At 34.6% G+C, this 26,794-nt stretch overlaps 1 protein-coding gene across 3 annotated transcripts; it reads left to right on the plus strand.

Moving 5' to 3' along the window:
* The first annotated feature begins 89 nt into the window (after positions 1–89).
* On the plus strand, positions 90–25,635 carry LOC123786693 (UDP-glucuronosyltransferase 2C1-like). 3 transcript variants are annotated; one of them, XM_045789012.2, is made up of 6 exons: positions 90–850; positions 7,720–7,868; positions 12,606–12,737; positions 21,417–21,504; positions 22,872–23,091; positions 24,386–25,635. In XM_045789012.2, exons 1-6 carry the CDS (start codon positions 130–132, stop codon positions 24,663–24,665), a joined length of 1,590 nt encoding a protein of 529 aa, XP_045644968.1. In that variant the 5' UTR covers positions 90–129; the 3' UTR covers positions 24,666–25,635. The 3 variants fall into 3 exon arrangements, with proteins under 3 accessions (XP_045644968.1, XP_087720229.1, XP_087720230.1); XM_087864104.1 differs by lacking the exon at positions 90–850 and adding an exon at positions 7,207–7,382; XM_087864103.1 differs by lacking the exon at positions 12,606–12,737.
* The last annotated feature ends 1,159 nt before the right edge of the window (positions 25,636–26,794 follow it).

Here is a 26,794-nt window from a genome sequence, read left to right on the forward strand (position 1 = left end):
AACCAATAAATAAACTATGTACTTCAAAGTTCAGCTCAGCCTACTCTATAAATTGAGAGTGTCAAGGAAGAGATCTGTGGGATTGTGAACTTAGTTTAAGCCCAGGTCAGGTTAGAGCAAGAGTTGATCATGAGGACTATGAAAGGTTTCTATGTTCTTTTCACGCTGCATCTGTGTTTCTTAGACTCTGGGAAGACTGGGAAAATACTTGTGTGGCCCTCGGATTCTAGTCACTGGATTAATCTAAAAGTTATTCTGGATCAACTCCAGCGTCATGGGCATGAGATAACTATCCTGGTACCTTCACCGAATCATCTATTTGATCTTACCAAGATTCCCTTTAATGTGGAGAACCTTCAACTTCCAGTAACTAAAGAAACTCTCAAGGAAGAGCTGGATACCATTCTCTACATAGCTTCTTTTGAAATGCCAAAACTTTCATGGTGGGACAGACGAGCAAAACTGAGAGAAATGGGCAAGAGATTTTTCAGGGTAGCCAAAAGAATATGTGACAGTGCTATCACAAATAAGGAGTTACTCAGCAGGCTACAGGCAGCTAAGTTTGATATCTGTCTTGCTGATCCCTTAAGCTTTTGTGGGGAGTTGTTGGCTGAGCTCCTCAATATTCCATTTATATATTCTTTTCGGTTTTCTCATGGGAGTGTCATTGAGAGACTGTGTGCTCAACTTCCCACCCCTTCTTCATATGTTCCTGGCAGCACATCCGGACTGACAGACAGCATGACTTTTGTACAGAGGCTGGAGAATTGGTTACTCTACATAATGAGTGATATTATGTTTTTATATTTTCTATTTCCAGAATGGGATGAATATTACAGCAAAATTTTAGGTAAGAGAAATTTGCATGTAATAGGATTCTTACTTCATATGTAAAATGTAAGTATTTATCTGACTATATAAAAACTTTAAAAAGGTATTTTTAAGTGAGGACCTAAGCTTCTGTGGTTAAACAGTTTTAAGTGAAAAAAAAATTCCTTTTTTGTTTTGTGTTTGATGATTGAGTACTTACAAATTATAGGAAAAAAAGAATATTCTCTATATTTACACATATATCCTGATTGCTGCTACTAATTTTTTTGGAGTATCTCTAAAACCATGTGTGCTTAATCTGAACAGTGTGCTTAATATCCATAATCCTGGGCTATTTCTCTCTTGTTTAGTTCTGCTTTAATACACCCTGTTTCTTTCTGACTAACTCGCTTTTTCTCAGGCTTTCTGTTTGCATCCAATGTAGGCTGTATTGTTAGTTGTAGGGCTTAGCATGTGATGAGCACAAAACTAGAAAATAAATATATCTTAGTTTCATCTGCTTTTATCTCCCAAATGGTAAAATATGAAAGATTTTTCCCTAAAGGACCATGTTTCCAGATTTTTAAATCTCATTGCTTTGTTTTTGTTGTTCTATTCAAAATTGTGTTAGAGATCACTGTTTCTTTCTTATTTCAGCAATTTCTTTTACCCCTTCTTTTCTCTACATTCCCATACTATAGATAAGTTCAATGGGAATTTCCTTTATAATTCTTTTTCCCAAAGATTGGAATTTTTATTGTTATTGCTTGTCTTGTTTTACATTGCAAAAAGCTATAAAAATAGAAAGTATCCTCATTATTATTTTATGCTTGCCTCATCTGTCGACTTAGAAGTCGGTATATCTTGGATTTCTTACATTCTTGTCTTTCTCTTTAAAGCATTTTAAACCTTTTAAAAATGCTTTTAAAAAACAAAATCATTCTTCTCAACAACTTTGTCCCTGGGTATTACTACTGGCATCTTAACAACAACAAGAAAATCACTACCCTCCCTATGAAGTTTTTTTTTTTTTATGACCCTGAAGATTTAGAATATTAGTACCTTACACTAAAATTTTAAAATGATCCAGTACTGCCCTTGAATTACATTTTCTTGTGAGGGGAGACATTTTCACATTATACATAAACAGTTCCACTTTGCTTTTAGATGGTAGTTGTAGGTTTCACTGACAAAGAGAAATGGGGTCTCAATAATAAGAGAAATTCACATTCAGTGTTGATCTACAAGTTAAAATTATTTGGTAATTATAAAAAGTAAATGTTTCCTTAAAACGATACCATGTCATCATTGAGAAAAAAATGAATCCCATCTCATTTCTGTAAAAATAACTGTCTTTCAACTCATATCAGGTTAAAGTGTATTTTTAATCAAGAAAGATAGTATTGAATTCAAGTAATGATTTTAATAAAATTAGCTATGTCTTAAATAATCTTTTTAAACACACATTTTATGAACGCCTACCACATTCTAAGCAGTGTCCCAGGCACTGGCCATATAAATATGAATAATAAACTGATCTGAAGGAAATTTCCTTTCTCTCTTTCTTCATATATACATACCCTCACATATATGAATATGCTTATGTGTTTAGGCAAATATATTTATGTTACAGGTGTGTATTTATAAATATACATATACATGTTCCCATAGCCACAGTCTGGAACATTAAGTAACCATATATTCAAACAAAACTTTCTTTCTTTTTTTTTTTTTTAAAGATTTTATTTTTATTTATTTGACAGAGATAGAGACAGCCAGCGAGAGAGGGAACACAAGCAGGGGGAGTGGGAGAGGAAGAAGCAGGCTCATAACGGAGGAGCCTGATGTGGGACTCGATCCCAGAACGCCGGGATCACGCCCTGAGCCGAAGGCAGGCGCTTAACCGCTGTGCCACCCAGGCGCCCCCAAACAAAACTTTCTGATCTTAAATCTAGAACAAAAAGTTGAAGAATCTATAGAAGAGCCAGTGGGAAAAATGTTCTCCCACTTATTGTAAACTGACCCCAAACACTTTTGTGGTTCACACTGTGATGTTTTACTGAGTATCTATGGCCGCCAGTGAATAGAGGTAGAGGAAGGCCGTAGTTCCTTTCCCCCATTACCTCATGATCAGTTAATACGTTACAACAAAAGCATCACAGACAGAATTCTGCTATATTTTCATAAATTTATAGCAAGTAGGTGAGTAGTAAAATCAATAAAATCTTAGCTTTTTGTCTGCCTAATCACTCTAACACATATTGTGGAGTATTCCTTGATCAATTCACTTGATCACTAAATGCCACTAGAGACAGCCTTCAGCTAGCTTTCTAGAGGTAATTAGGCACCAGACTCTTCTGTTAATTCCTTAGACACAAAACAGAATCAGAGTTCTGCCTGAGAGTCCCACCCCAAAGTGTATTTTGACTCTGGATTCCCTAGATACTATTTATTTATCTGTTTATGCAAGAGCAGAAATGCTGAATGATGTTTTCAGCTAACCCACAAATATCAATTTTTAATCTCACCAATGAAAATATTTCTAATCTTCCTTTGCAAAGTAACTAATACTCCAGTGTAGCTTTTTTTTTTAAAGATTTGTTTTAGAGAGAGAGAGAGAGTGAGTGCAAGTTGGGGGAGGGAATAGAGGGAGAGGGAGAGAATCTCAAGCAGACTCCATCTGAGTGTGGATCTCGGTCCCAGGACCCTGAGATCATAACCTGAGCCGAAGTCAATTGTCTAACACTTAACCACCTGAGTCACCCAGGCACCCCTCTAATATAGCTTTATATATATATATATTAAGCTGAAGTGCCTTCATTAGCTCTTCCGGAGTATATAATCATAATTTAATTGGATCAAATGTTAATTTCCTCAGGCATGTGAGTAAAGCTAGTGTACAATCGTACACATGTACATCATTGTCTATGCTGAAAAATTATAAAGCAAATTATGGATACCATTCCTTTTCACAACTTACTTCCATCCTTAGATAAAGATATCAAACTCTGTATTCCAGACATACTCTTCCTTACCTCCATTGTGGAGTAGTAATCCAATTTCCTTTTGATAGTCAGGATCAATCACCCAGCCAGCACAGTTCTCTTTCTTTTTGCCTGCTGATTTACAGGCATGAGGACTCCAACTTCCTCCTTCCTATGGCTGAGCAGTACTCTCAACTTCTAGTTCATCTAAACTAAAGCATAGCATGAATATGTCTATTTATGTACCCAAATTGGGAACTTGAAAAGTCCTAGACTTTTCCTTCTCCTTCATGTTCCAAATTTAATCAGCTCTAGCCCTCCTGATTCTCTCTCCAGAATCTTATCTTATATATCTCTCTGCTCCTTTTTTATCCCACTGCCATTATTTTAACTGAAGCAATACTTCCTAACTGTACTCACTCTATTTAGGCTTCTTTCTATTACTTCATTCTTCTCAATGCCAGAATAAAACAACACATCAGAGTATAAATTTCTGCCTTGTTTGTTATTTTATAAAGTGTTCATAGATAATCTTCTGCATTTTTCCTCTCAAATGAATTTATAGAGAGTTTATGAAGCATTCTATATGAATACTGAGTTAGGCTTACATTGAGTTTAGAGATCAATCAATGGAAAACTGACCTCTTGAACATCTACAGTTTTCAAATCAGAGGAATTTTTGTTCAGATCTCTTTTTATATCAATTAGTAATATCATTCTTTGCTAAAACTCTTAACATATTTATTTCTAGGATTATTTTTTTTACTGTGTAATTACCATTCATATTTCTTTTTTATAGTTGTTACAAGGATAAAGGAAATCTATTGGTGTTTTTTTTATCTTGCTCCTGAATTTAACAACCTAACTAAAATGTCTTAGTAATTCTACTAGTATTTAAGTTAAGAGATTTAGGTTAGACTGACAATTCACAAAAAAATCACGATGTCAGCATTGTGATAGTCATTTTTTTTATCTCATTTTTTTGGTGAGGTCCAGCTCAGCCAGTTAAGTGTCTGTCTGCCTTCCTCTCAGGGCACAATCCCAGGGTCTTGGGTTGGAGCCCTATGGGCTCCCAGCTCAGTAGGGGGCCTGCTTCTCCCTCCCCCTCTGCCTGCCGTTTCCCCCTGCTTGTGCTCTCTCGCTTTGTCGAATAAATAAATAAAATCTTTTAAAAAATTAAAAAATTAAAAATAAAATAATCCGACAAAGAATGTGAAGCTTGATAAATGGAAAACATTTCTTTGACTCTTATAAATTTAAAAATTTTATTAGCTATGGACTGTCATTTGGTTAGAATTTAGGATCTTCATCATATAATGTATTTCAAATATTTTTTGGATTTAAAAAATATAACTCATAACTCTTATACAATCATTAAATGAATATATATAAATGAATAAATAGAGAGAGAACCCACATTAAATGAATATATATATATATATATATATATATATATATATATATATTCAAATCAGGGAGGAAGAAATCAGTTAAGATAGCAAGTCTGGTTCAGAAATATTTTGAGGAACTATTTATAAACAATTGGGGAAAAAAGATACGTTGGGATACTACTACTAAGTTCAGACACAAAAATAGTTAATGTCCTATAGGGCAATAAAATCATAATTTGGGGGATGATATTTTCTATCAGACAGAAATATGCAAGCTAATTTAACCTAACTGTGTCTGAACACAAAAGTAAATGGTAAATCAATAATAAATAACAAAGTATAACATAAGCACGTTCTCCTAAAGATTTAAATAATTCTTTAATCATTCATTGTTTAACCATGTCCCAGTATGACATCAAAAGGGCACGCTGTGGTCTCTTCTGATTTCCAAATTTGAGACAATGTTTTCTAAAAATCTCTTTACTCAAATCAATTATATTTTTTACTTCCCTTGTACTGTATTGTCTTCATTTCAGTAAGTTGCATTAAGCACCCTAAATTACTATCTAAGGAATGGAGATTCAACAGCAAAAAGGTATTATCTTTTATGAAAAAGAGTGAATCAACCAGTGTGACCCAGCAATTCTACTCTTAGCTATGTATACAAGACAAATGAAAACATATGCCTACACAAACATATACATGAATGCTCATAGCAGCATTATGCATAGCAGCCAAAAACGAAAACAACCCAAATGATCATCAACTGATGAATGGATAAAGAAAATGAAGTACATTCTATAAGGAAATCTCATTTAGTAATAAAAGGTAAAGAGGAACTGATATATACTACAACATGGATGAACCTTGAAAACATTATTCTAAGTCAAAGAAGGAAGCACAAAACACCAGAGTGTATGATTTATTTATATGAAATGGAGTAAGATTATTCTGGAACAGGCAAATAGAGACAGAAAGTAGATTAATGGTTGTCAGAGGCTGCGAAGAGGGGAAAGTAGAGAATGACTGCCAATGGATATGGCATTTTTTAGAGGGGGTTACGAAAATGTTCTAAAATTTGGGACACCTGGGTGGCTCAGTCGGTTAAGTGTCTGCCTTTGGTTCAGGTCATGATCCCAGGGGCCTGGGATTGAACCCCACATCTGGCTCCCTGGTCAGTGGGGAGTCTGCTTCTCCCTCTCCCTCTTCCCGCTGCTCCCCCTGCTTGTGTTTGCACACGCTCTCTCTCTCTGTCAAATAAATAAATAAAATCAAGAAAAAAAAATGTTCTAAAATTAAATAGTGGTAATGGTTGCATAACTTTATGGATAGGTTAAGAACTGAATTGTGTATTTTAAAAGGAAGAATTGTATGGCATATAAATTACATCTTAATAAAACCGTTATAAAAAGAATGGGGGAGTGAAGCAACACACAAAGAGAACAAGATTACACCAACGGCTGACACCAATAAGTCACTAAAATGAGATATGTACCGAGTATGAAACTGAATTTTTAACACCATTATCATTATCAGAATAAAAACCATAAATTACTGAGATTTGTTTTGATCTCTTACACAGAGAGATTGTCCTGGTTGGTTAAAAATCCCTCATATTTTCTGATCAAAACTTTAGTATACTTAAAATATCAAGAACATTCAAAAAGCCATATGGTGGGAAACTATACAGCTACAATTTCCTCATATCAGCAATACCGAATGTATATTTTAAAAGGATACCAAACCCCTGGTTAAGTTTCCTTGTTGCACAGTAATTGGAATTCAGAAACAAAGCTCTAGTTACTAAAGAAGGAAAATTATTTAATTCAGAGTCACTAATCTGAGTTTTTATTCTGTTAATGTTCAATTGGTTACCACATTAGTCAAAAGGTACTCCTTGTGTACTGTGTGTCAACTAAATATGTCAGAATAGCTAGTATTTTGCCACCAAAGAGGACAAAGTCTTGGGAAACAGGAACTTTGGTTTTGTATAGCAAAGGAGATAGTCACTTTCAAAAATTTATTGAAGGATTTCCATTCCTGGTTGGATGTGATTTGCTGTGGCAGCACACAAAAACACTAGAAAAAGATGGATAGGTTAAAAAGGTCATTTTTTAAAGCTATCAAAAGGCTTTTGGAGCAACAAGAATAAGATAAATTGTAATTCCAGAAGAGGAAGAGACACTAGTATAAGGAGGTAAGAGTCACTGCTTGTTTCTTGTTCTTTGCTGAGAGTATTTACTCATTCTGAGCCTGAAGTAGAACTCAGGCTTAGCTCAAACAGATGGACTCTGCTGGCAGAGAGGAAAGCAGCAGGCTTTTGGCCTTGCTGTAGACCTAAATCCTTGTTTGCTTGGTTATTTATAATCTCACTATTACGTACTCTGGCTGGAAGACGGTGGATCGATTTTGTATAGTATACATAGGTACAATATTTGTTCCTTAAAGATTTTTCTTAGAAAAGCAGATAGTCAAGCATTTCCCATTTAACATACCAGTTTATTTTTCCTCTATCATCCTTCATTTTTATTCAGGAAAACCTACCACACTATGTGAGATTATGGGGAAAGCTGAAATGTGGTTGATTCGAACTTACTGGGATTTTGAATTTCCTTACCCTTATCTGCCTAATTTTGAATTTGTTGGAGGACTGCACTGCAAACCTGCAAAGCCCCTACCTAAGGTAATTAAGTATGCTTATTTTTTTCTTGTTTAAGTTTTTATCTCCTGGAATTATTTATAATATTTGATCCCTTAACTGAAAACATGGACACAACAATTAATGGACAATATTTTCTTAGACTACTAATTACACTACCATAGGTATCTTATAACATTATCACGGCAACCATTACTGACATTGCCACACATATAAGAATGAGATTCCTAGGCCCTGAGTTCAGTGGAACCACGGAGCACTCTCTGCCCAAGGAGTCTGAGCTAAAGCGGCATGTATCCTTTCCAGGCCCAATATTTAATTGTCAGATCCATTTACTCCAGAGTTCTCTTTTTCCTTGTCATGTCAATGGGCTGTGTTCCAGCTAGTAGCTAATATATCAACCTGAATTCTAGATTGTTAGCTCAATGGATGAAGATACAGCATGAGAAAGAAATAAACTGTTGTTTTAAGCCACTGAGGTTTTGGAGTTGCATGTTATTTAGCATAACCTAGTCTTAGAAATGGATAATAGGAGGGAAATTATAATACTTTGAGAATATATCAGATAGAGAAATGATGGCCCATCCAAAAAACCTGGCAGAAGTTCAGCAATGATGAACTGTTTGGTTTGAACAGAGAAGAGAAATTAGACTGAAAAGATAATTGGGAGATAATTTATTAAAAAAACAAATGGGCAATACTAAGTATTTTTTATTTCAAATTTAAGACCAATGAAGGATTGATGTATAGTTTTTAAACAGTAATGTGATATGGCTTACCTTTTCATAAATTTTGGCTATTGAAGGTTTGGTATGGAGCAAGATTTAACACAGGGAAATGAGCTGAGATACAGTTGCAATAGTTCTTGCAAGAGATTACAGAGATCCAAAGTACAATATGATAGTAATTTTTGTATAGAAGTGGAGAGATTTGAAAAGTACATACAAAGAAAGTCAATAAGATTTGGTGGTTACCTGGAGGTGGAGATTAAGGGAGAGAGCTCAAGAATGAACCCTTGGCTTTTTATTTCTTTGTATATGTCTTTATTTGCTTCTTACTGGCAATTTAGTAGAGAATATTGGCATTTACCAAGGTGAAGAACTAAAGGGGAGCAGTTGTGAGACAAAATAATATTTTGGCATGCTAAATTTGAGGTATGAATGCATTGTTAGGTAAGCAACTATTAAATACAGTGTCTTAATCTCAGCAGACCAGCCTATGCTGTGTTTGTGTTTTTTTAATTAATAGATTATTTTTAGAGCCAATTTACATTCACAGAAAAATTGAGCAGAAATCAGAGTTCCCACCCTTCACCTGCCCCTCTCTCACACACAGCTTTCCCCACCACAAATACCCCACACCAGTGTGGCACATTTGTTACAATCAATGAACCAACATTTACACATGAATATCAACCAATTTCCATAGCTTAAAGTTAACTCTTTCTGTTATATATTCTATAGGTTTTGATAAATGTATAATGTCATGTATCCACTCTTATGGTATCACACAAAATAGTTTCACTGTCCTAAAAATCTCCTGCCCCTCCACTGACTCATCCCTCCCTGTCCCTAAATCTCTGGAGATTGATTTTTTTTACTGCCTCCATAGTTCTACCTTTTCCATAAGCAGTGGTTTTTAATTGAGGATGCCATGTAATAAAAAGACATGATTGTGTATTGGCTGCTTATCAGGAACATTAAGCTACCCAGAGTAAAAGCAGAACTTGGGTGGAGAATAAGACTATGAGCCAGATGCCTCTGTGAACAGGAGTTGTTCCTAAAAGCTGGACAGTTGGCATTAGGGAGCAAGGGTCATTGATAGTACAGATTAAAAACACAAAGATGAGGATACTTTTTTAAAGCATAGAAAAGGAAATGGTTGGAAATGTAGCCAGAAGAGAGAAGAAAATAGATCAAGCCTATACCTGGATCCTGACTGATACAGGTATGGCAGAATGAGTAGAATATACTTAAAGGATTATAGGGCAAAACCCAAATTTCAGGTAAGACCAGAAAGTGTATGCAATACTCACTGAAGAGACTGAGAATTATTTGGGAATTTTTAAATCACGTAACAGGAAGTTTTACTTTATCCCATTATATGACTACATTAATATTGTGACAACTTAAATAATACTGGAAATCTATTCTATATTATTCTAAGCTATTGCTTCTGCTCAGAAAGTAAGCACTCAAATAATGCGAGCCTTCTTATTTTATTTCATACTTTTTGAATGAAGATCTGCACGCTGTAAAGATTCAGTTCTAAAGGCAAAGAAATCAACTGTTGTGATAGTGTGACACTTATAGGTGTATTTACTATATCTTAATAATTCAATCACATTCAGAACCCTCCTATTGCCTTATTTTTGATCCAATAACTCCTGCACATATGTGTACACATAATTTATGCTTGTGTGTATTTATATACTTATTTATTTTACCGACAATGTGTATCTTTCCAATGAAATTTTATTTCCTCTATCTCCCCCACCAGAGCACAGTAGGACCCCGGGGACACTACAAAAGTGTACAAACGCTAACTCAAAAACAGCACATAAATGTGCTTATTATTTGTGGAAAGATTCGAATTACAAACTGAGGGCTTCAGAGGGAAGGGGGGTGGGGGATTGGGATAGGCCGGTGATGGGTAGTAAGGAGGGCACATATTGCATGGTGCACTGGGTGTTATATGCAAGTAATGAAACATGAAACATTGCATCAAGAACTGGGGATGTGCTGTATGGTGACTAACATAACAAAATAAATATTATTAAAAAAACAAAAACAAAAACCAGGTTTTCCGATTATGTTCCTTTCTATTGGAGTCTCAAACCTCATGACTACTTTCTTTTTCACCCTCATTATGGGTTACTTTGTACATTACATTGGCTCTTCTATTTGTATGTAACATGTGGATTTTGTGTCCTTAATCTGCTTTTGATACTTAGAGATATTACCAAAATATTCAATACCAAAATTAAACACATGAATTATTCAATTCATTCAAATTCATCCAAACAATGAAATGTTATGAAAATGCTTACCATATTAAATAATTAATTAATTTAATAACATTTAAATAGGTGGATTTGAGTAAAACAAATTGTCCTCTACTATGTGGGTGAGCCTTGTCCAATTAGTTGAAGGCTTGAATAGATTCTATTATAATACCACTATGTTATATTAATATATGGTATGATATAAAGATTCACTTCCCCTTTTTGTCTCAATAGTGAATATATCATTATACCACTTCTAATAAACAATCCACTCAGTGTGATTTTTTTTTCTCATTGATTGTCTCACTAACTTCTGATATCACCTTTATCACAAAGCAGGCTTTTGTATGTTCATGGTTCTCTTCCTGGCTTTACTGCTTTGTTCCGTTGTTCACTTTATCTATTAGGAGGTCAGTAGCAATCATTTTGTATTACATACTATTATCTGATTGAAGAAGTCCCAAGTATTTCCCTTTCTTTCTCAGAGTTCATTAATTATTTATGAAAGGTATTCCTCTATATACATTTTTAAATATTTGCCAATATTTTGAGTAAAGAAAATTGCCCTCTGTTATGTTGGTGAGCCTCATCCAATTACTTGAAGGCTTGAACAGAACAAAAGACTGACCATTCCTAAGCAAAAGAGAATTCTGCCAGCAGACAGCCTTCAAACGTGTACTGTACACAGTACTGGTTCTTTTCTGGGTCTCCAGACTGATTGTCTACTCTGCAGATTTTGGACTTGCCAGCCACCACAATGATGTAAGCCAATTCTTTAAAATAAATCTCTGCCCTGTCTTCCCCCTTTCAATCATCACACATTTTTTTCCTTGTTTTACTTGATTGCCTTAGTTTGTTTAGTACTTAAATATCAGATAAAAAAATTTCTTTTGACTTCAATATGATTAAATATGCTATTTTTATTTTGAATGCAAAGCCATATATTTCCATAATATTAACATCAACCCTAGAGTATGTATTACAGGTATTTCTGCATTACTTATCTGGTCAGTAAGTTATAGGGCTACCTTATTCCTAAATGAGATTTTGGAAGTTTATAAAGTACAAATGTAACCAAAAGAAAATTTAAATTTAGAGAACAGGGGAAAAAATAAATATACCTTAGTATGTCATTATTCTGACTGTGATTCAGCATAAAAGTTTATAATCATAATAATAATCTTCTTAGTGTCCAACATGAAATATAAAGGGAAGCACCAGAACAATTTAACTTAAAGCAGTAATCAAATGGTCTTCATGTGGGTCATTGTGGAAGGGGTGTTAAAGGCAGTAGAGAGTACTCAGTATGGTAATTGGCTTTACAATCAATAGACTTAACTTAGAAATTTGGCTTTGCCAGCCACTGCTGTGTGGCCTTGGACAAATTACTTAACCTTTCTGATACAGTCTCCTCATGTGCAAATGTATACATATTTCTTAAGATCGTCATATATCTAAGTGCAATGATGCATGTAAAGAACTCAACACATGGCAGGAGATAACATGTAGTCAATAATTTGTAAACACAGACACACACACATATAGAGCTCAAAGTGTTTAAAGCATGTTGCAAGGGAACCACCAAATTAAATTATTTTTATTTGCTTAATAACCAGTGATTTCAGGTCATAGTTCATACTCTAAAAAGGTTAATATAAGAATAGAACTGTTCTAATAATTCAAACGGAGAAATGTATGTGGCTATCTAATTCTTATAACTCTAAATTTTCATATTATAAAGACTATTTTCTTTACAGGAGTTAGAAGAGTTTGTCCAAAGCTCTGGAAAAGATGGAATTGTGGTATTTACTCTTGGGTCAATGATCAAAAACCTCACAGAAGAAAAGTCTAATATAATTGCATCAGCCCTTGCCCAGATTCCACAGAAGGTCAGATAATCTTATCTCTTTTTGAGGGGCAGCCAGTTTAAAATTCATGAAGTTCTCCTTAAAAATGTACTTAACAGGGGTGCCTGGGTGACCCGGTCATTGAGCGTCTGCCTTCGGCTTGGGGCATGGTCCCAGGGGCCTGGGATTGGCCCCAAATTGGGCTCCCTGCTCTGCTGGGAGTCTGCTTCTTCCTCTCCCATTCCCCCTGCTTGTTTCCCTCTCTCACTGGCTGTCTCTCTCTCTCGATCTCAAATAAATAAATAAAATCTTTTAAAAAATGTACTTAACAAATGTAAGAAAGGCTAACAGTATTGTTAGTATCAATTTAACTGAACTTTGAGAAAAAAAGTATTAAATGTTAGAAAGAGTGGCTAAAAACATTTGATTATTATTTTGCTTTAAGCCTGGCATTACTATCAGGAACACAAATTGCCATATTATTTTTTTAAATAATGAGCTAAAATAGGGGTGCCTGAGTTGCTCAGTTAAACATCCAACTCTTGATTTGGGCTCAGGTCATGACCTCAGGGTTGTGAGATCAAGCTCTATGTCAGGCTCACACTGGGCATGGAGCCTGCTTAAGATTCCATGCCTCCCTCTCCCTCCCTCTAAAAAAAAAATAATAATAATGGGTTAAAATAAATCATTCACTGATCTTAAGCGATCTGTTAGCTCTGTGCCTAAGAGTTAAGGTTTCTATGTAATCTAACCTTGTTTTGATGTTCTTGTTTAAGCCTAAGGTGCACATACAAGTTCTAACTAACATGATAAAGATATTAAAAAAATATGGACTTATTTCATGATTGGGACCATACAGCCTTTTAATTAATGGTTTTGGACCAGGCTCTGGTTTAACCTAGAACTGACAGCTTAGATTCCTGGAATACTCCGAAATAATGATTCTTCTATTTAAACAGTTAAAAATTTTAGTAATATGGTAACAAAAATTTATGCAGTTCACTCTATGATGTTCCCAACAAAATATGATTTTTAAATGAATACAATTCTAGGTTATAACTTAGTAATGTGCTTAAAATATCAGGGATTTTTTTTTACTTTCTTGCTTTAGTTAAAATAGACAATTATATGTACTTTTAAGTTTCAAATGATTATGACAATGCTTGTATTCATAACTAAATTTCTTTGAAAAATTATTTATTTAATCTAAAAAAATCTTCAAAAAGAATACTGAATTTTACTTTTTTAAGATTTTATTTATTTATTTGAGAGAGAGAGGCAGAGAGAGCACAAGCAGGGGAAGAGGTGGGGGGGAGGAGCAGACTCCCCACTGAGCAGGGAGCCCCAACTAGGGCTCAATCACAGGACCCTGAGATCATTACCTGAGCTCCAAAGGATTTTACATTCTTATTAAGTACTGTCTTTGACTGACTAAGGTATAGGAACAAAAGTTGGTCATCATTTTTTCAATTCCCATTAGCTAAAGCAGCACTGTTTTTTTTGTTGTTGTTGTTTGTTTTTTTGTTTCTCCCCTCTATTCTCTATTTGGGAGCCAGACATTAAAGAATGAGCCCATTCAAAAACAACCTCACATACAATAGAATTTAAAGAGCAATATGCATGTCCAGAGAAAGACACTGGGTCAAAAAAAAGACCTGAGAAGTACTAAAGCATTCACCTCAGCCTGATTCCTGGCAAAGAGACACACTTCAACAATGAAAACAAACAAACAAACCTCAAATCCTAAAAAAGAGAGAGAATCTGATTTCCAGCGTTACTTTATCAATTACAAAAATCAAATGTCCAGCTCTCAATGAAAAAAATCACAAAGCATACAAAAATATATAAAAGTATCTCCCATTCAAAGGACCAAAATATACTGAAAGAAATCATTATTGAAGAAGACTTGATCTTGGAATTACTAGATAAGACTTTAAAACAATTGTCCTAAAGATGCTCAAATAATTAAAGGAAGACACTGATTAAGAGAAAAAAATGATGTAGGAACAAAATGAGAATATCAATAAAGAGAGAGAAATTTTAAGAATGAACCAAAAAGAAATTCTGCAGGTAAAAATTGAACTGAAATAAAAATTTTACATCAGGGTTTCAAAATCAGGTATGAGAAAGTAGGAGAATCAACAAACTTGAAGAATAATTGAAATTATCAAGTCAGAGGAACAGAAAGAAAAACAAAGAAGAAAAGTGGACAAAGCCTAAAGGACTTGTGGGGTAGATACCAAATGGATGAACATATACATTGAGGAGTCCCTGAAAGGGAGAAATGGGCAAAAAGAATATTTGAAGAAATAATGGCTTACAATGTCCCAAATTTAATAAAAGACACATATCTACAAATCCAAGAAGCTTAATGAACTTAAAGTAGAATAAACTCAAAAAGAGCCACAACAAGACACATACTCGAGCTGCTGAAAACCAAAAACAACGAGAGAATCTTGAATGCACCAAGAGAGAAGCAACTCATCACATGAAAGGTGACCAGCCAATTTCTCATCAGAAACTTTGGAGGCCAAAAGGCAGTGGGTTGATATATTCAAAGTGCTGAAAGAAAAAATGGCCAACTGAGTATTTCATATGAGGCAACATTTCCTTCAAATATGAGGTTAGAAATTAAGACATTCCCGGGTAAACAAAAGCAAAGGAGATCATTACCACTAGACCTCCCCTACAAGAAATGAAAAATCTTTCTGGCAGAAATAAAAGGCTGCTAGACAGTAACACAAAAATATGAAAAAATAAAGATGTGCAGCAAAGGTAAAAACAAAGGCAATTATAAAAGCTAGTATTATTACAATTTTGATTGTAATTCCACTTTTTAAAATTTTCTCAAAGATTTAAAAAATGCAGAAATAGCAATTATTAATCTTATCTAGTATTAGAAACACAGTGTATAAATATGTAATTTATGACATCAGTAACAGAAAGTGGGAGACTGAGCTATAAAGGAAGAGTTTTTTATGCTACTGTAATTTACACCCAATGGGTCAAAAAACAAATCTTAAGAGTACTTAGAAAATACTCAAAAATGAACAAAGACACAACACACGAAAACTTAGGAGGTGCAATGAAAGCAGCGCTCAGAAGGAAGTTTATAGCCTACATTATAGTTTAAATGCCTACACTGAAAAAGAAGAAAGATTTAAAGTCAAAACCTAATTTTACATCTTAAAGAACTAAAAAAGGAAGGCAAACTAAATCCAAATTACCAGAAGGAATGAAATAATGAAGATTAGAACAAAAATAAAACAGAATAGAAAAATAATAAAGAAAACCAAGGGAACCAAAAGTTGGTTTTTTGAAAAGATCAACAAATTTCTCAAACTTTTAACCAGACTGGGAAAGAGGGAAAAAAAAAAAAAAACAAGATGCAAATAATTAAAATCAGAAATGAACATGGGGGAATTACTAATGACTTTACAGAGATAAAAAGGATTAAAGGGGATATTGGAAACAATTGTATGCCAACAAATTAGACAACATAGGAGAAATGGATAAATTCCTTGAAAAACAGAATTTACTTTAACTAAAATAGAAACTGAATAGTTCAACAAAGCTATACCAAATTAAGAGATTGATTAGTAATCAAACAGCTCTCAATGACAGATAGCTTCACTGGTAAATACTATCAAACAGTTAAGGAAGAATTAAACAAACTAATGTTTTTCAAATTCTTTCCCAAAAAAGAGAAGAGGAGGGAACACTTCCTAAATGACTGTGAGGCCAGATTTACACTGATACAAAAGCCAGATAAAGACATTACAAGAAAATAAAATTACAGACAAGATCCCTTACAAATATAGATGTAAAAATACTCAACTAAATATTTGCAAATCAAATCCACTATAATATTGAAAGGTGTTTTCACCATGATAAAATGGGATTTATCCCAGGAATGCCAGGGTAGTTCAACATAAGTAAATCAATCAATGCAATACATCATATTAATACTTATGAAGGAAAAAAACCACACACGATCAGCTTATACAACTTCCACAAAAATGGAGTTTGACAAAAATCCAACATTCTTTCATGATAAAAAGTCTCAGAAAACTAGGAATAGAGGGGAATTCCTCAATATGGTAAAGAGAAAATCTGGAAAACCCAAAGCTTACGTCATACTCCATGGTGGAAACTGAAAGTCTCCCCCCTCAGATCAGGAAAAACACAAGGATGCCCACTTTCACTGCTGCTATTTAGCATTATACTAAAAGTGATAGCCTGGGGTATTACACAAGAAAAAGAAATTAAAAAGCATCCAAATTGGAGCAAAAGAAGTAAAACAATGCCTTTTTCCAGATGACATTATCCTATATATACAATCTCCAAGAATCCACAAAAAGCTACTAGAGATAATAACCAAACTGAACAAATTTGCAGACTCAATACACAAAAAATCAGTTGTGTTTATGTACACATCATTGAACAATCTGAACATAAAATTAAGAAAACAATTCCAAGAGCAACTAAATCAATCAAATACCTAGGAATAACTCTAACCAAAGAGTGGAAATATTTGTATGCTGAAAACAGCAAAATATCATTTCTTCATGAAACTAGAGAATTCCTCAATAAATGTAAAGCCACACCATGTGCATGGATAAAAGACTAACCATGGTTAAGTTGTCAACACGATCCAAAGCAACCTACAGATTCGATGAAATGCCTATCAAAATTCTAACAACGCTTTTTGTACAAATGAAAATCCAATCCTCAACTTCATGTGGAACTTCAAGAACCATAAATAGACAAAACAATAATAAAAAAGAATAAAGGTAGAGGGCTCACATTTTTCAGTTTTGATATTTGAAATTTACTGTAAAGCTACAGTAAATTAAACAGTGTGGTACTGGCAGAACAGACATATAAACCAAAGAAATAGAAGACAGAATAGAAGTTAACCCTCACATATATGGTCAATTGATTTCCAACAAAGTTTTAAGACCAATGGGGAAGGGACGGTGTTTTTGACAAATTAGTGCTGGTAAAATCTTGATATCCATATGCAAAAGAATGAAGTTAAACCCTTACCTTACACCATATACAAAAATTAACTCAAAATGGATCAGAAACCTAAACTTTAGATGTAAAACTATAAAACCTGTAGAAGAAAATATTGGAGGAAAACTTCTTCACATTGGATTTTTTTTATTATGTTCAATTAGCCAGCATCATTAGTTTTTGATGTAATGTTCAATGATTCATTAGTTGCATATATCACACAGGGCTCATCACCACATGTGCCCTCCTTAATACTTGTTACATCATCCCTACCCCCCTCCCTTCTGTAACCCTCAGTTTGGTTCCTGGAGTTCAAAGTCTTTCATGGTTTGTCTCCCTCTCTGATTTCTTCCCATTCAGTTTTCCCTCCTTCCCCTGTGGTCTTCCGCACTATTCCTTATGTTCCACATATGAGTGAAACCATACAATAATTGTCTTTCTCTGCTTGACTTATTTCACTTAGCATAATCCCCTCCAGTTCCATCCATGTTGATGTAAATGGTGGGTATTCATCCTTTCTGATGGTTGAGTAATATTCCATTATACATATGAACCACATCTTCTTTATCCATTCATCTGTTGAAGGGCATCTCGACTCCTTCCACAATTTAGCTATTGTGGATATTGCTGCTATGAACATTGGGGTGCCTGTGCCCCTTCTTTTCACTACATCTGTATCTTTGGGGTAAATACCTAATAGTGTAATTGCTGGATTGTAGGGTAGCTCTATTTTTAATGTCTTTAGGAACTTCCATACTGTTTTTCAGAGTGGCTGCACCAGCTTGCATTCCCACCAACAGTGTAAGAAGGTTCCCTTTTTTCCACATCCTTGCCAACATTCATTTCCTGTCTTGTTAATTTTTGCCATTCCAACTGGTGTAAGATGGTATCTCTTTGTGGTTTTGATTTGTATTTCCCTGATGGCTAGTGATTTTGAACATTTTTTCACGTGTCTGTTAGCCATTTGTACATCTTCTTTGGAGAAGTGTCTGTTCATGTCTTCTGCCCATTTATTGACCGGATTATTTGTTTTCTGGGTGTTGCATTTGAGAAGTTCTTTATAGACCTTGGATACCAGCCCTTTATCTGTAATGTCATCTGCAAATATCTTCTCCCATTCCCTAGGTTGCCTCTTAGTTTTGTCGACTGTTTCCTTTGCTGTGCAGAAGTTTTTTATCCTGATGAAGTCCCAAAAGTTCATTTTTGCTTTTGTTTCCCTTGCTTTTAGAGACATGTCTTGAAAGAAGTCATTGTGGCCAATGTCAAAGAGGTTACTGCATATGTTCTCCTCTAGGATTTTGATGAATTCCTGTCTCATATTTAGGTCTTTCATCCATTTTGAGTTTATCTTTGTGTATGGTGTAAGAGAATAGTCCAGTTTCATCCTTCTGCATGTGGCTGTCTAATTTTCCCAGCACCACTTATTGAAGAAACTCCCTTTTTTCCATTGGATATTCTTTCCTGCTTTGTCAAAGCTTAGTTGATCATAGAGTTGAGGGTCCATTTCTGGGTTCTCTATTCTGTTGCATTGATCTGTGTGTCTGTTTTTGTGCCAATACCAAGCTGTCTTGATGATCACAGCTTTTTAATATAGGTCAAAGTCAGGCATTGTGATGCCCCCAGCTTTGGTTTCTTTTTCAACAATCCACTGGTGATTCAGGATCTTTTCTGGATCCATACCAATTTTAGGATTATTTGTTCCAGTTCTGTGAAAAATATTGTTGGTATTTTGATAGGGATTGCATTGAAAGTGTAGATTGCTCTGGGCAGCATAGGCATTTTAATAATGATTATTCTTCCAATCCATAAGCATGGAATATTTTTCCATCTCTTTGTGTCTTCTTCATTTTCTTTCATAAGTGTTCTGTAGTTTCTAGAGTATAGATCCCTTACAAGCTCTTTGGTTAGGTTTATTCCTAGGTATCTTATGGTTTTTGGTGCAACTGTAAATGGCATTGACTCCTTAATTTCTCTTTCTTCAGTCACATTGTTAGTGTATAGAAATGCAACTCATTTCTGTGCATTGATTTTGTATCCTGCCACATTTCTGAATCACTGTATGAGTTCTAGTAATTTTGGGGTGGAGCGTTTTGAGTTTTCCACATAAAGTATCATGTCATCTGTGAAGAAAGAGAGTTTGACTTCTTCTTGACTTCTTCTTTGACTTCTTCTTCAATTTGAATGCCTTTTATTTCTTTTTATTATTTGATTGCTGAGGCTAGGAGTTCTAGTACTATATTGAACAAAAGTGGTGAGAGTGAGCATCCCTGTTGTGTTCCTGACCTTAAGGTTCCTGACCAGAGGCATAGGCAACAACAACAACAAAAAATAAAGTGGGCTTCCTCAAATTAAGAACTTTTGTGCATTAAAAGATAGTGCCAAGAAAATAAAACACAACATGGAGATTGGGAGAAAGTCTTGTAAATCATGTACCTGATAAGGGATTAACATCCACAATACATAAAGAGCTCCAACAACTCAAAAACAAAAACCCAATTCAAAAATTGAAAAGGACTTGAATAGACATTTTCTGAAGAAGATATACAAGTCATTAATCATTAAGGAAATACAAATCAAAAGCACAATAAAATATCACTTCAAATCCATTAGCATAGCTTTTATTGAAAAAATGGGAAATAAGTGTTGATGAGAATGTGTAGAAATTGGAACTCTTGTGTATTGCTGGCAGGAGTGCAAAATAACATAGCGGCTATGAAACATAGTTTGTGGTTTCCCAAAAAGTTAAACATCAAACTCTCATATGACCCAGGCTATATATCCAAAAGAATTGAAATCAGGGACTCAAAGAGATATTAGCACACCAATGGTCATAGCAATATTATTCACAATAACCAAGTAAATGGATAAACAAAGTGTGGTATATACACATAATGGAATATTATTCAGCCTTAAAAAGGAAGGAAATTCTGATATGTTACAACATGAGTGAACCTTGAGGATATAATGCTAAGTGAAATAAGACATCAGGAAAAGACAAATACTGTATGATTCCACTTATATGTGGAACCTAGAGCTGTCAAATTCATAGAGACAGAAAGTAGAATAGAGGTTACCAGGGCCAAGTGGAAGGAATAGGGAGTTATTGTTTAATGATACAGAGTTTATGTTGGGGATGATGGACAGACACATTTGAGTTACACATAGTAATAATGGTTATACAATATTGTGAATGTATTTAATGTCACTGAATCCTATACTCACAATACATTCAAATGCTAAGTATCATTATATATATTCTATCACAATAAAGAAGACAATGCTTACTTCTATATTACTGCCAAGTTTATAACAAACGTTCAAAACACTTACAAATTCCTAAAGTGACTTTAACATCCTTCCCCTTTGCCTCTGAAAACCTTATTTTAAAAAATTCCCTTAACTAGAATTCTCTAGTAACACCAATATGTAATTGTTCTAGATACAGATTGTCTTTTTTTGTTTCTTCATCTAATAAGTGAGAATTTCCCTGACCATGACAGTCTACCTATTAGGATTATTGCAAGTATTTGAAAACACAGTTGTAGTTCCAATGGTTTAAATACTCATTACATAATCACTTAAGGCCTTAGTTTGCTCATCTGTTACACGGAGGCATTGAACTAGATTAATTCTAAGTGTCTCATTCTGAAAGGATGGGATTCTGAAAATCTTCTAACAGAGTAAAGGCATTTATCTTAACAGGTTCTGTGGAAATACACAGGAAAGAAACCAGACACATTAGGACCCAATACCCGGCTATATGAATGGATTCCCCAAAATGATCTTCTTGGTAAGACCAAAGAGAAGCAAAACTAAACAGAACTGAATGAGGGATACTCTGAATGATCATTCAATAACAAATGAATCCAACAAATTTCTATTAAAAACAAGAAAAACATAATTCTTAATATCTTCTTCGTATTTCTTCTGGAGCTTGTTAAAAAATTCTTCATGATACTTGGTAAGGACTGTGAGGCACACTTTATTCGAGACCATTATGATAAATATAGATACTAGTACGTGGGCTTTTGCAGTGAAGCAGAGATATTGGACTCAACTCTGAATACGAGAAGAAAAAGTGGGGATTTTATCACCAAGGAGCAAAATGGGGGTCACTGTACAGAAAAATCCTAAGAGGAAACATTAGGGCAAGGGGGGAATTCTGGCTAAACCAATCTAACCACATTCTTGCTATAGACAGACCAGGGTAATCAGATACCACGTGGGGGATGGTGAAGGATGAGGAAACCAATCAGATATAAAGGGTGTTCAGATACCAAGCTTGGGAGAGTCTAGCTAAACTGACTTAGTAGGATTTGTGCTAAAATTGGGCAATGCGGAGACAAATGCAGAAGCCCTCAAATCAGGGGCTAGTCAAGAATAGATTTCAAAGGAATTTGACTAGAGTTTTGTCATGGAGCCAATCTTTTCCAAGCTCTGGATTACAATCTAAACATGGAATTTACAATTCTCCCATTTATGATACAATCCCTGCCTCCTTAGACTCAGAGTCAACATACCTTAAGATCAGGCTTTTACTAACTCTCACATAAAATACTGTAGCAGTCTACTGGTTCTCTGTATCAATTTTCTCCCACCTCCCTTCTCTCTTCCGCTGTTTAAAAAGAAAAATAGATAATCCTATTCACCATCTCTAATATCATAAATGGCTTTATATTATTATAAAACCAAATACAAAATCTCATTTTATTAAACAGAGTGCTTCATGCACTTACCCTAATCTATCTTTCTGGCCTGTTATATCAACATTCTCCCACTGAAACCCTGTACATCCCATCACCCCTTCCCTTATGCACACAAGAGCATCATTTCTTAAATCCCTCCATTCTTTTTTATTAATTAATTCCTCACCCCAACAACTGGTCCACCTGGCAACTACTCTCCATCATTTAAAGTCCACAAGGACCTTCTCAGAGGTTTGTGAAATGACTTAATTGCTAGAATAAGAAATTGCTACTTAGCCTGGAATAACTAATTGCTGCCTTCTTTAGAGCTTAAAGGAATTTATATATAGCTTCATGGGACAGAATTGTATAGAAGATGCTGCCAAATTAAACCAGTGGTTTATAGGTGTCAAGATTTTCTGTTTCTGAAATTCTCACAACTTTAAATAATGATATATTTTTTTCCTCTTAGGTCATCCCAAGACCAGAGCTTTTATCACTCACTGTGGAACCAATGGGATCTATGAAGCTATTTACCATGGAATCCCAATGGTGGGAATTCCCATGTTCGGTGATCAGCCTGATAATATTGCTCGTATAAAGGCCAAAGGGGCAGCAGTTGAAGTAGACTTGCATACAATGACAAGTTCCAATCTGCTTAACGCTTTGAACGAAGTTATTAACAACCCTTTGTGAGTGTAGAATACATTCTTTCCTGAAAAGCATATAGTATTTTAAAAGGAGTAAATTCTTTCATTCAATTTTAAAACTGACACTTTAAGTCATCACCAGCACATAACCAATATCAAATACAATTGCTTTATACTTCTCAAATTCTGTGTAGGCATTTTGATTCATCTACTAATAAAAGGCAATTGATTACCATCTCAAAGAAATACTAAATTTATTTAAAGAAAATAAGTTCTTGTTGAAGAGACACAAATCTTTATTTTTTATTAATGATAATTATTGTTTATTCCTTAAAAATTGCAGATATTACCATTATAAAGAATTAAGGAAATATAACAAAAAAAATAGAGAAATAAAAATAAAGGATAACTCTCCTTATGCAGCTATAACCAATTAGCAGTAGAGAAATATTACTCCAGCTATTTGCTTTCGCTAATTTATAGAGAAGAAAAAGAAATAATTTTATAAAATTTTGATCATGTTACTTTTAATAAAAAAAATCCTATATAGGCATTATTTAACTTAAAACACGAGAAAGAAAATAGATTAAATTAAGAAATCCAGACAGCAATATAGAAGACCCCAGACTCCTGGGGTCCCCAGCAAAGATCAACAATTTAGACAGTTATCCGTGAATGAAAACAGTTCCAGAACAGCTTTAGAGTCCACTTAAAAAAAAAAAAAATTTTAGCAACACAGTGGAACAAAAAAACTGAGAATAACTGCCCAAGAAGAAAAGGGAGACAGCTTCATTTTGCTTGTATAATCCCACTAAGACTTCAGACAAACCAGGGTAGGTGGAGATGGGGTCCCTTATCATAGGCCTGCCCCTCAATACTGCTTCCTGTCACTACTCTGTTACTAATACCATGCTTATTAGCAAATGAGACCAAAAGTCTGTATTCTCAACCTACATATTCTACATTCCTATTTCTGATGAGGGAACAGAAGGCAAGCTGAAGACAAAGCAGAAGCTGACACCCTGCAACCCCCCCATCCCTCAATTTCTAAACTTTTTGTATGCTATTTCCAATTAGCATCCCTTTTCTCCCTTACCTCCAATTATTACTTAAACTACAAACATGTAAAAAATTCCAGCTGATAGGGCCAGCATATCTAGAAAAACCTCAAGAGGAAACAAACTGTCATAGGCATTCTATATACACTTGATGATGTCATATATGACAATTTATTATATAATTATGTAATATGCTCTTAATAATATGTAACATAATTTTAGGTATATCAAGTTCTTAATGAATTTTTCAAATTGCTATCTTTGTATTCAATATTTAGCTATAAGGAGAATGCCATGACATTATCAAGAATCCACCACGATCAGCCTATGAAGCCCTTGGATCGGGCAGTCTTCTGGATCGAGTTTGTCATGCGCCACAAAGGAGCCAAACACCTCAGGCCAGCCTCCCATGACCTCACCTGGTTCCAGTACCACTCTTTGGATGTGATTGGGTTCCTGCTGGCCTGTGTGGCAACTACTATACTCCTGGTCTCAAAATGTTGCCTGTTTTGTTGCTGGAAATTTGGTAAGACAGGAAAGAAGAACAAGAGAGAATAGCTTTCTTTAATAGTTTGGCTGGAAATCTTGACAGGGCCCATCTGAATTAACCTAGCCAGTGATCCGAACAGATTCCTCTCCTATCTTCCAGGTTCTTGTCCATTCCTCAGCTTATGAAGTCAAAGATCAAAGAATCACCCAAGGAGTTTGCCACATGATTTAGAATTAAGGTTTAAAACACTTTATGCTTTTAAAAGAGAAGATAAACACGTGGAAGTTTCTACTACTAAAATCCTAGTGCTTTACTTTGTTCATTTGTTTCAGCAAAACAAATTAGGATGATGTTTGAGGTTTAGGAACATAATTAATTCTATTTTCAGTACCAATCATATTGAGCATTTTCAAAATAGTTAACATCATTTTGGGTCTAGTATGTTGTAATTATTGCATATTCTTTAAAGGTACTTTACAAAGTAGAAAAGAGCATGCTATAGACAGAGCTTCCCTTCTAATTAGGAAAATCAGGAGATTCAAATATTTCTACTCTGCCGGGAATCATGTTTTAAACCATTCATTTCATTTCATATGACACCTCTGACTTTGTCTGCCCTGGAATACAAAACATTATTTTTTGTCTTTGATTTGAAGATTGCCCTTCGTTTAAAAATTAATAATAATAGTACTAGATTTGTATTGTAATACTGGATGACTTTAGAGAAATAGTTGATTTTGATAACTTAGAATTATTGATGGCATGGTGGAATAAAAGTAAACAATTATAATTTAATACCTGCCCTTTTGAAGTAGCTGTAAAATTTTTAAAAATTCTTTTCTGGGACACCTGGGTGGCTCAGTCAGTTGAGCGTCTGCCTTCAGCTCAGGTCATGATCCCAGGGTTCTGGGATTGAGTCCTGCACTGGGCTCCCTCCTCAGCAGGGAGTCTGCTTCTCCCTCTGATCCTCTCCCCGCCATGCGCTCGCTCTCTCTCTCTTTCTCTGAAATAAATAAATAAAATCTTTTTAAAAAATTCTTTCCTACAATTTTACTTACAATATCCATATTTGAAAGAAGAGACAAAACTACAACCCATTAATACCCATCACTGGCCTATCCCAATCCCCCACCTGCCTCCCCTCTGAAGCCCTCAGTTTGTTATACGCAAGTAATGAATCATGGAACATTACATCAAAAACTAGGGATGTACTGTGTGGTGACTAACATAACATAATAAAAAATTATTAAAACAAAACAAAACAGAAAAAACTACAACTCCTCAACTGAACCGCAGATAATTTGGGGGTAACACGCATTTCTCAGAATGTTATTTGCAGCGGGGATGATTTCTCCATCTAACAGAAATGCAGTACATCTCCCCATTTCCTCTTTTCCCTTACCCTATCACTTGTCCTTCTCTTCTTGCGAACTGTATCGTGACCGCTATACCGGGCACAAGTACTTAGGCTTCTTGTCAACTACCAGTAGCCAGAAATCTCCAGTAAATGTGAAGATATACATGGAATTTTAATGGAAGTAAGGATTATCTTTCCCTTTCTTTTCTAAAAAGACCAATTCTTTACCTGTGAGGTCAAAGAACTATTTACTCTAACTGCCATTATGTATTAAGCAAGTTCAATAAATGACTTATCACAGTTTGATATTTATAATCCAACTTTAATAGGCCTGAAATTATAGCTCCATGTTAGAACATTATAAATCATTTGGAGGATTGTTTTTTAAAAGAATAGGGTGCAAATAAGAGCAAGGCAAACTATTCTTAGGTGGGAAATTAACTATAAAGAAATATAGAACAAAAAAGATATTTTCTCAATTTTATGAGGTCTTGAAATAATTATAATGCTTTAACATATAAAGTTAAAAAATATAAACACTAATGCTCCTTGACTTAAGATCTAATTAATGTAACCAAAGTAATTTAATAGTACTGAATTATTTTATCTGGCAGTAAGATAATGTTCTTTGCTATAAGACTCTTTAAAATCATAGTTTAAAGATATCCCTTCACTTTTTTTATTATTATAAAATGATGGAATATAAAGGAGTTAAAGTAAACTAAAGATTTGCACACCTTGTTAGCAACTCCTGAGTTTATACAAAACGACTACCCTGACAATTAAAAAGAATATATTCTATACTGTACAGATGAAAGCTTTTCTTAAAAACAAATACTT

This window comes from Ursus americanus, chromosome 8 (assembly GCF_024610735.1).
Source record: "Ursus americanus isolate L20-20 chromosome 8, mUrsAme1.1.p, whole genome shotgun sequence".
In the NCBI taxonomy this organism is placed as follows: domain Eukaryota; kingdom Metazoa; phylum Chordata; class Mammalia; order Carnivora; family Ursidae; genus Ursus; species Ursus americanus.

Coding starts and splice junctions, on each gene's coding strand:
- LOC123786693 (XM_045789012.2), top strand. CDS start 130: ATGAGGACTATGAAAGGTTTCTATGTTCTTTTCACGCTGCATCTGTGT. Junction 12,738..21,416: donor TTGCCCAGATTCCACAGAAG/GTCAGATAATCT, acceptor TTATCTTAACAG/GTTCTGTGGAAATACACAGG. Junction 21,505..22,871: donor TCCCCAAAATGATCTTCTTG/GTAAGACCAAAG, acceptor TTTTCCTCTTAG/GTCATCCCAAGACCAGAGCT.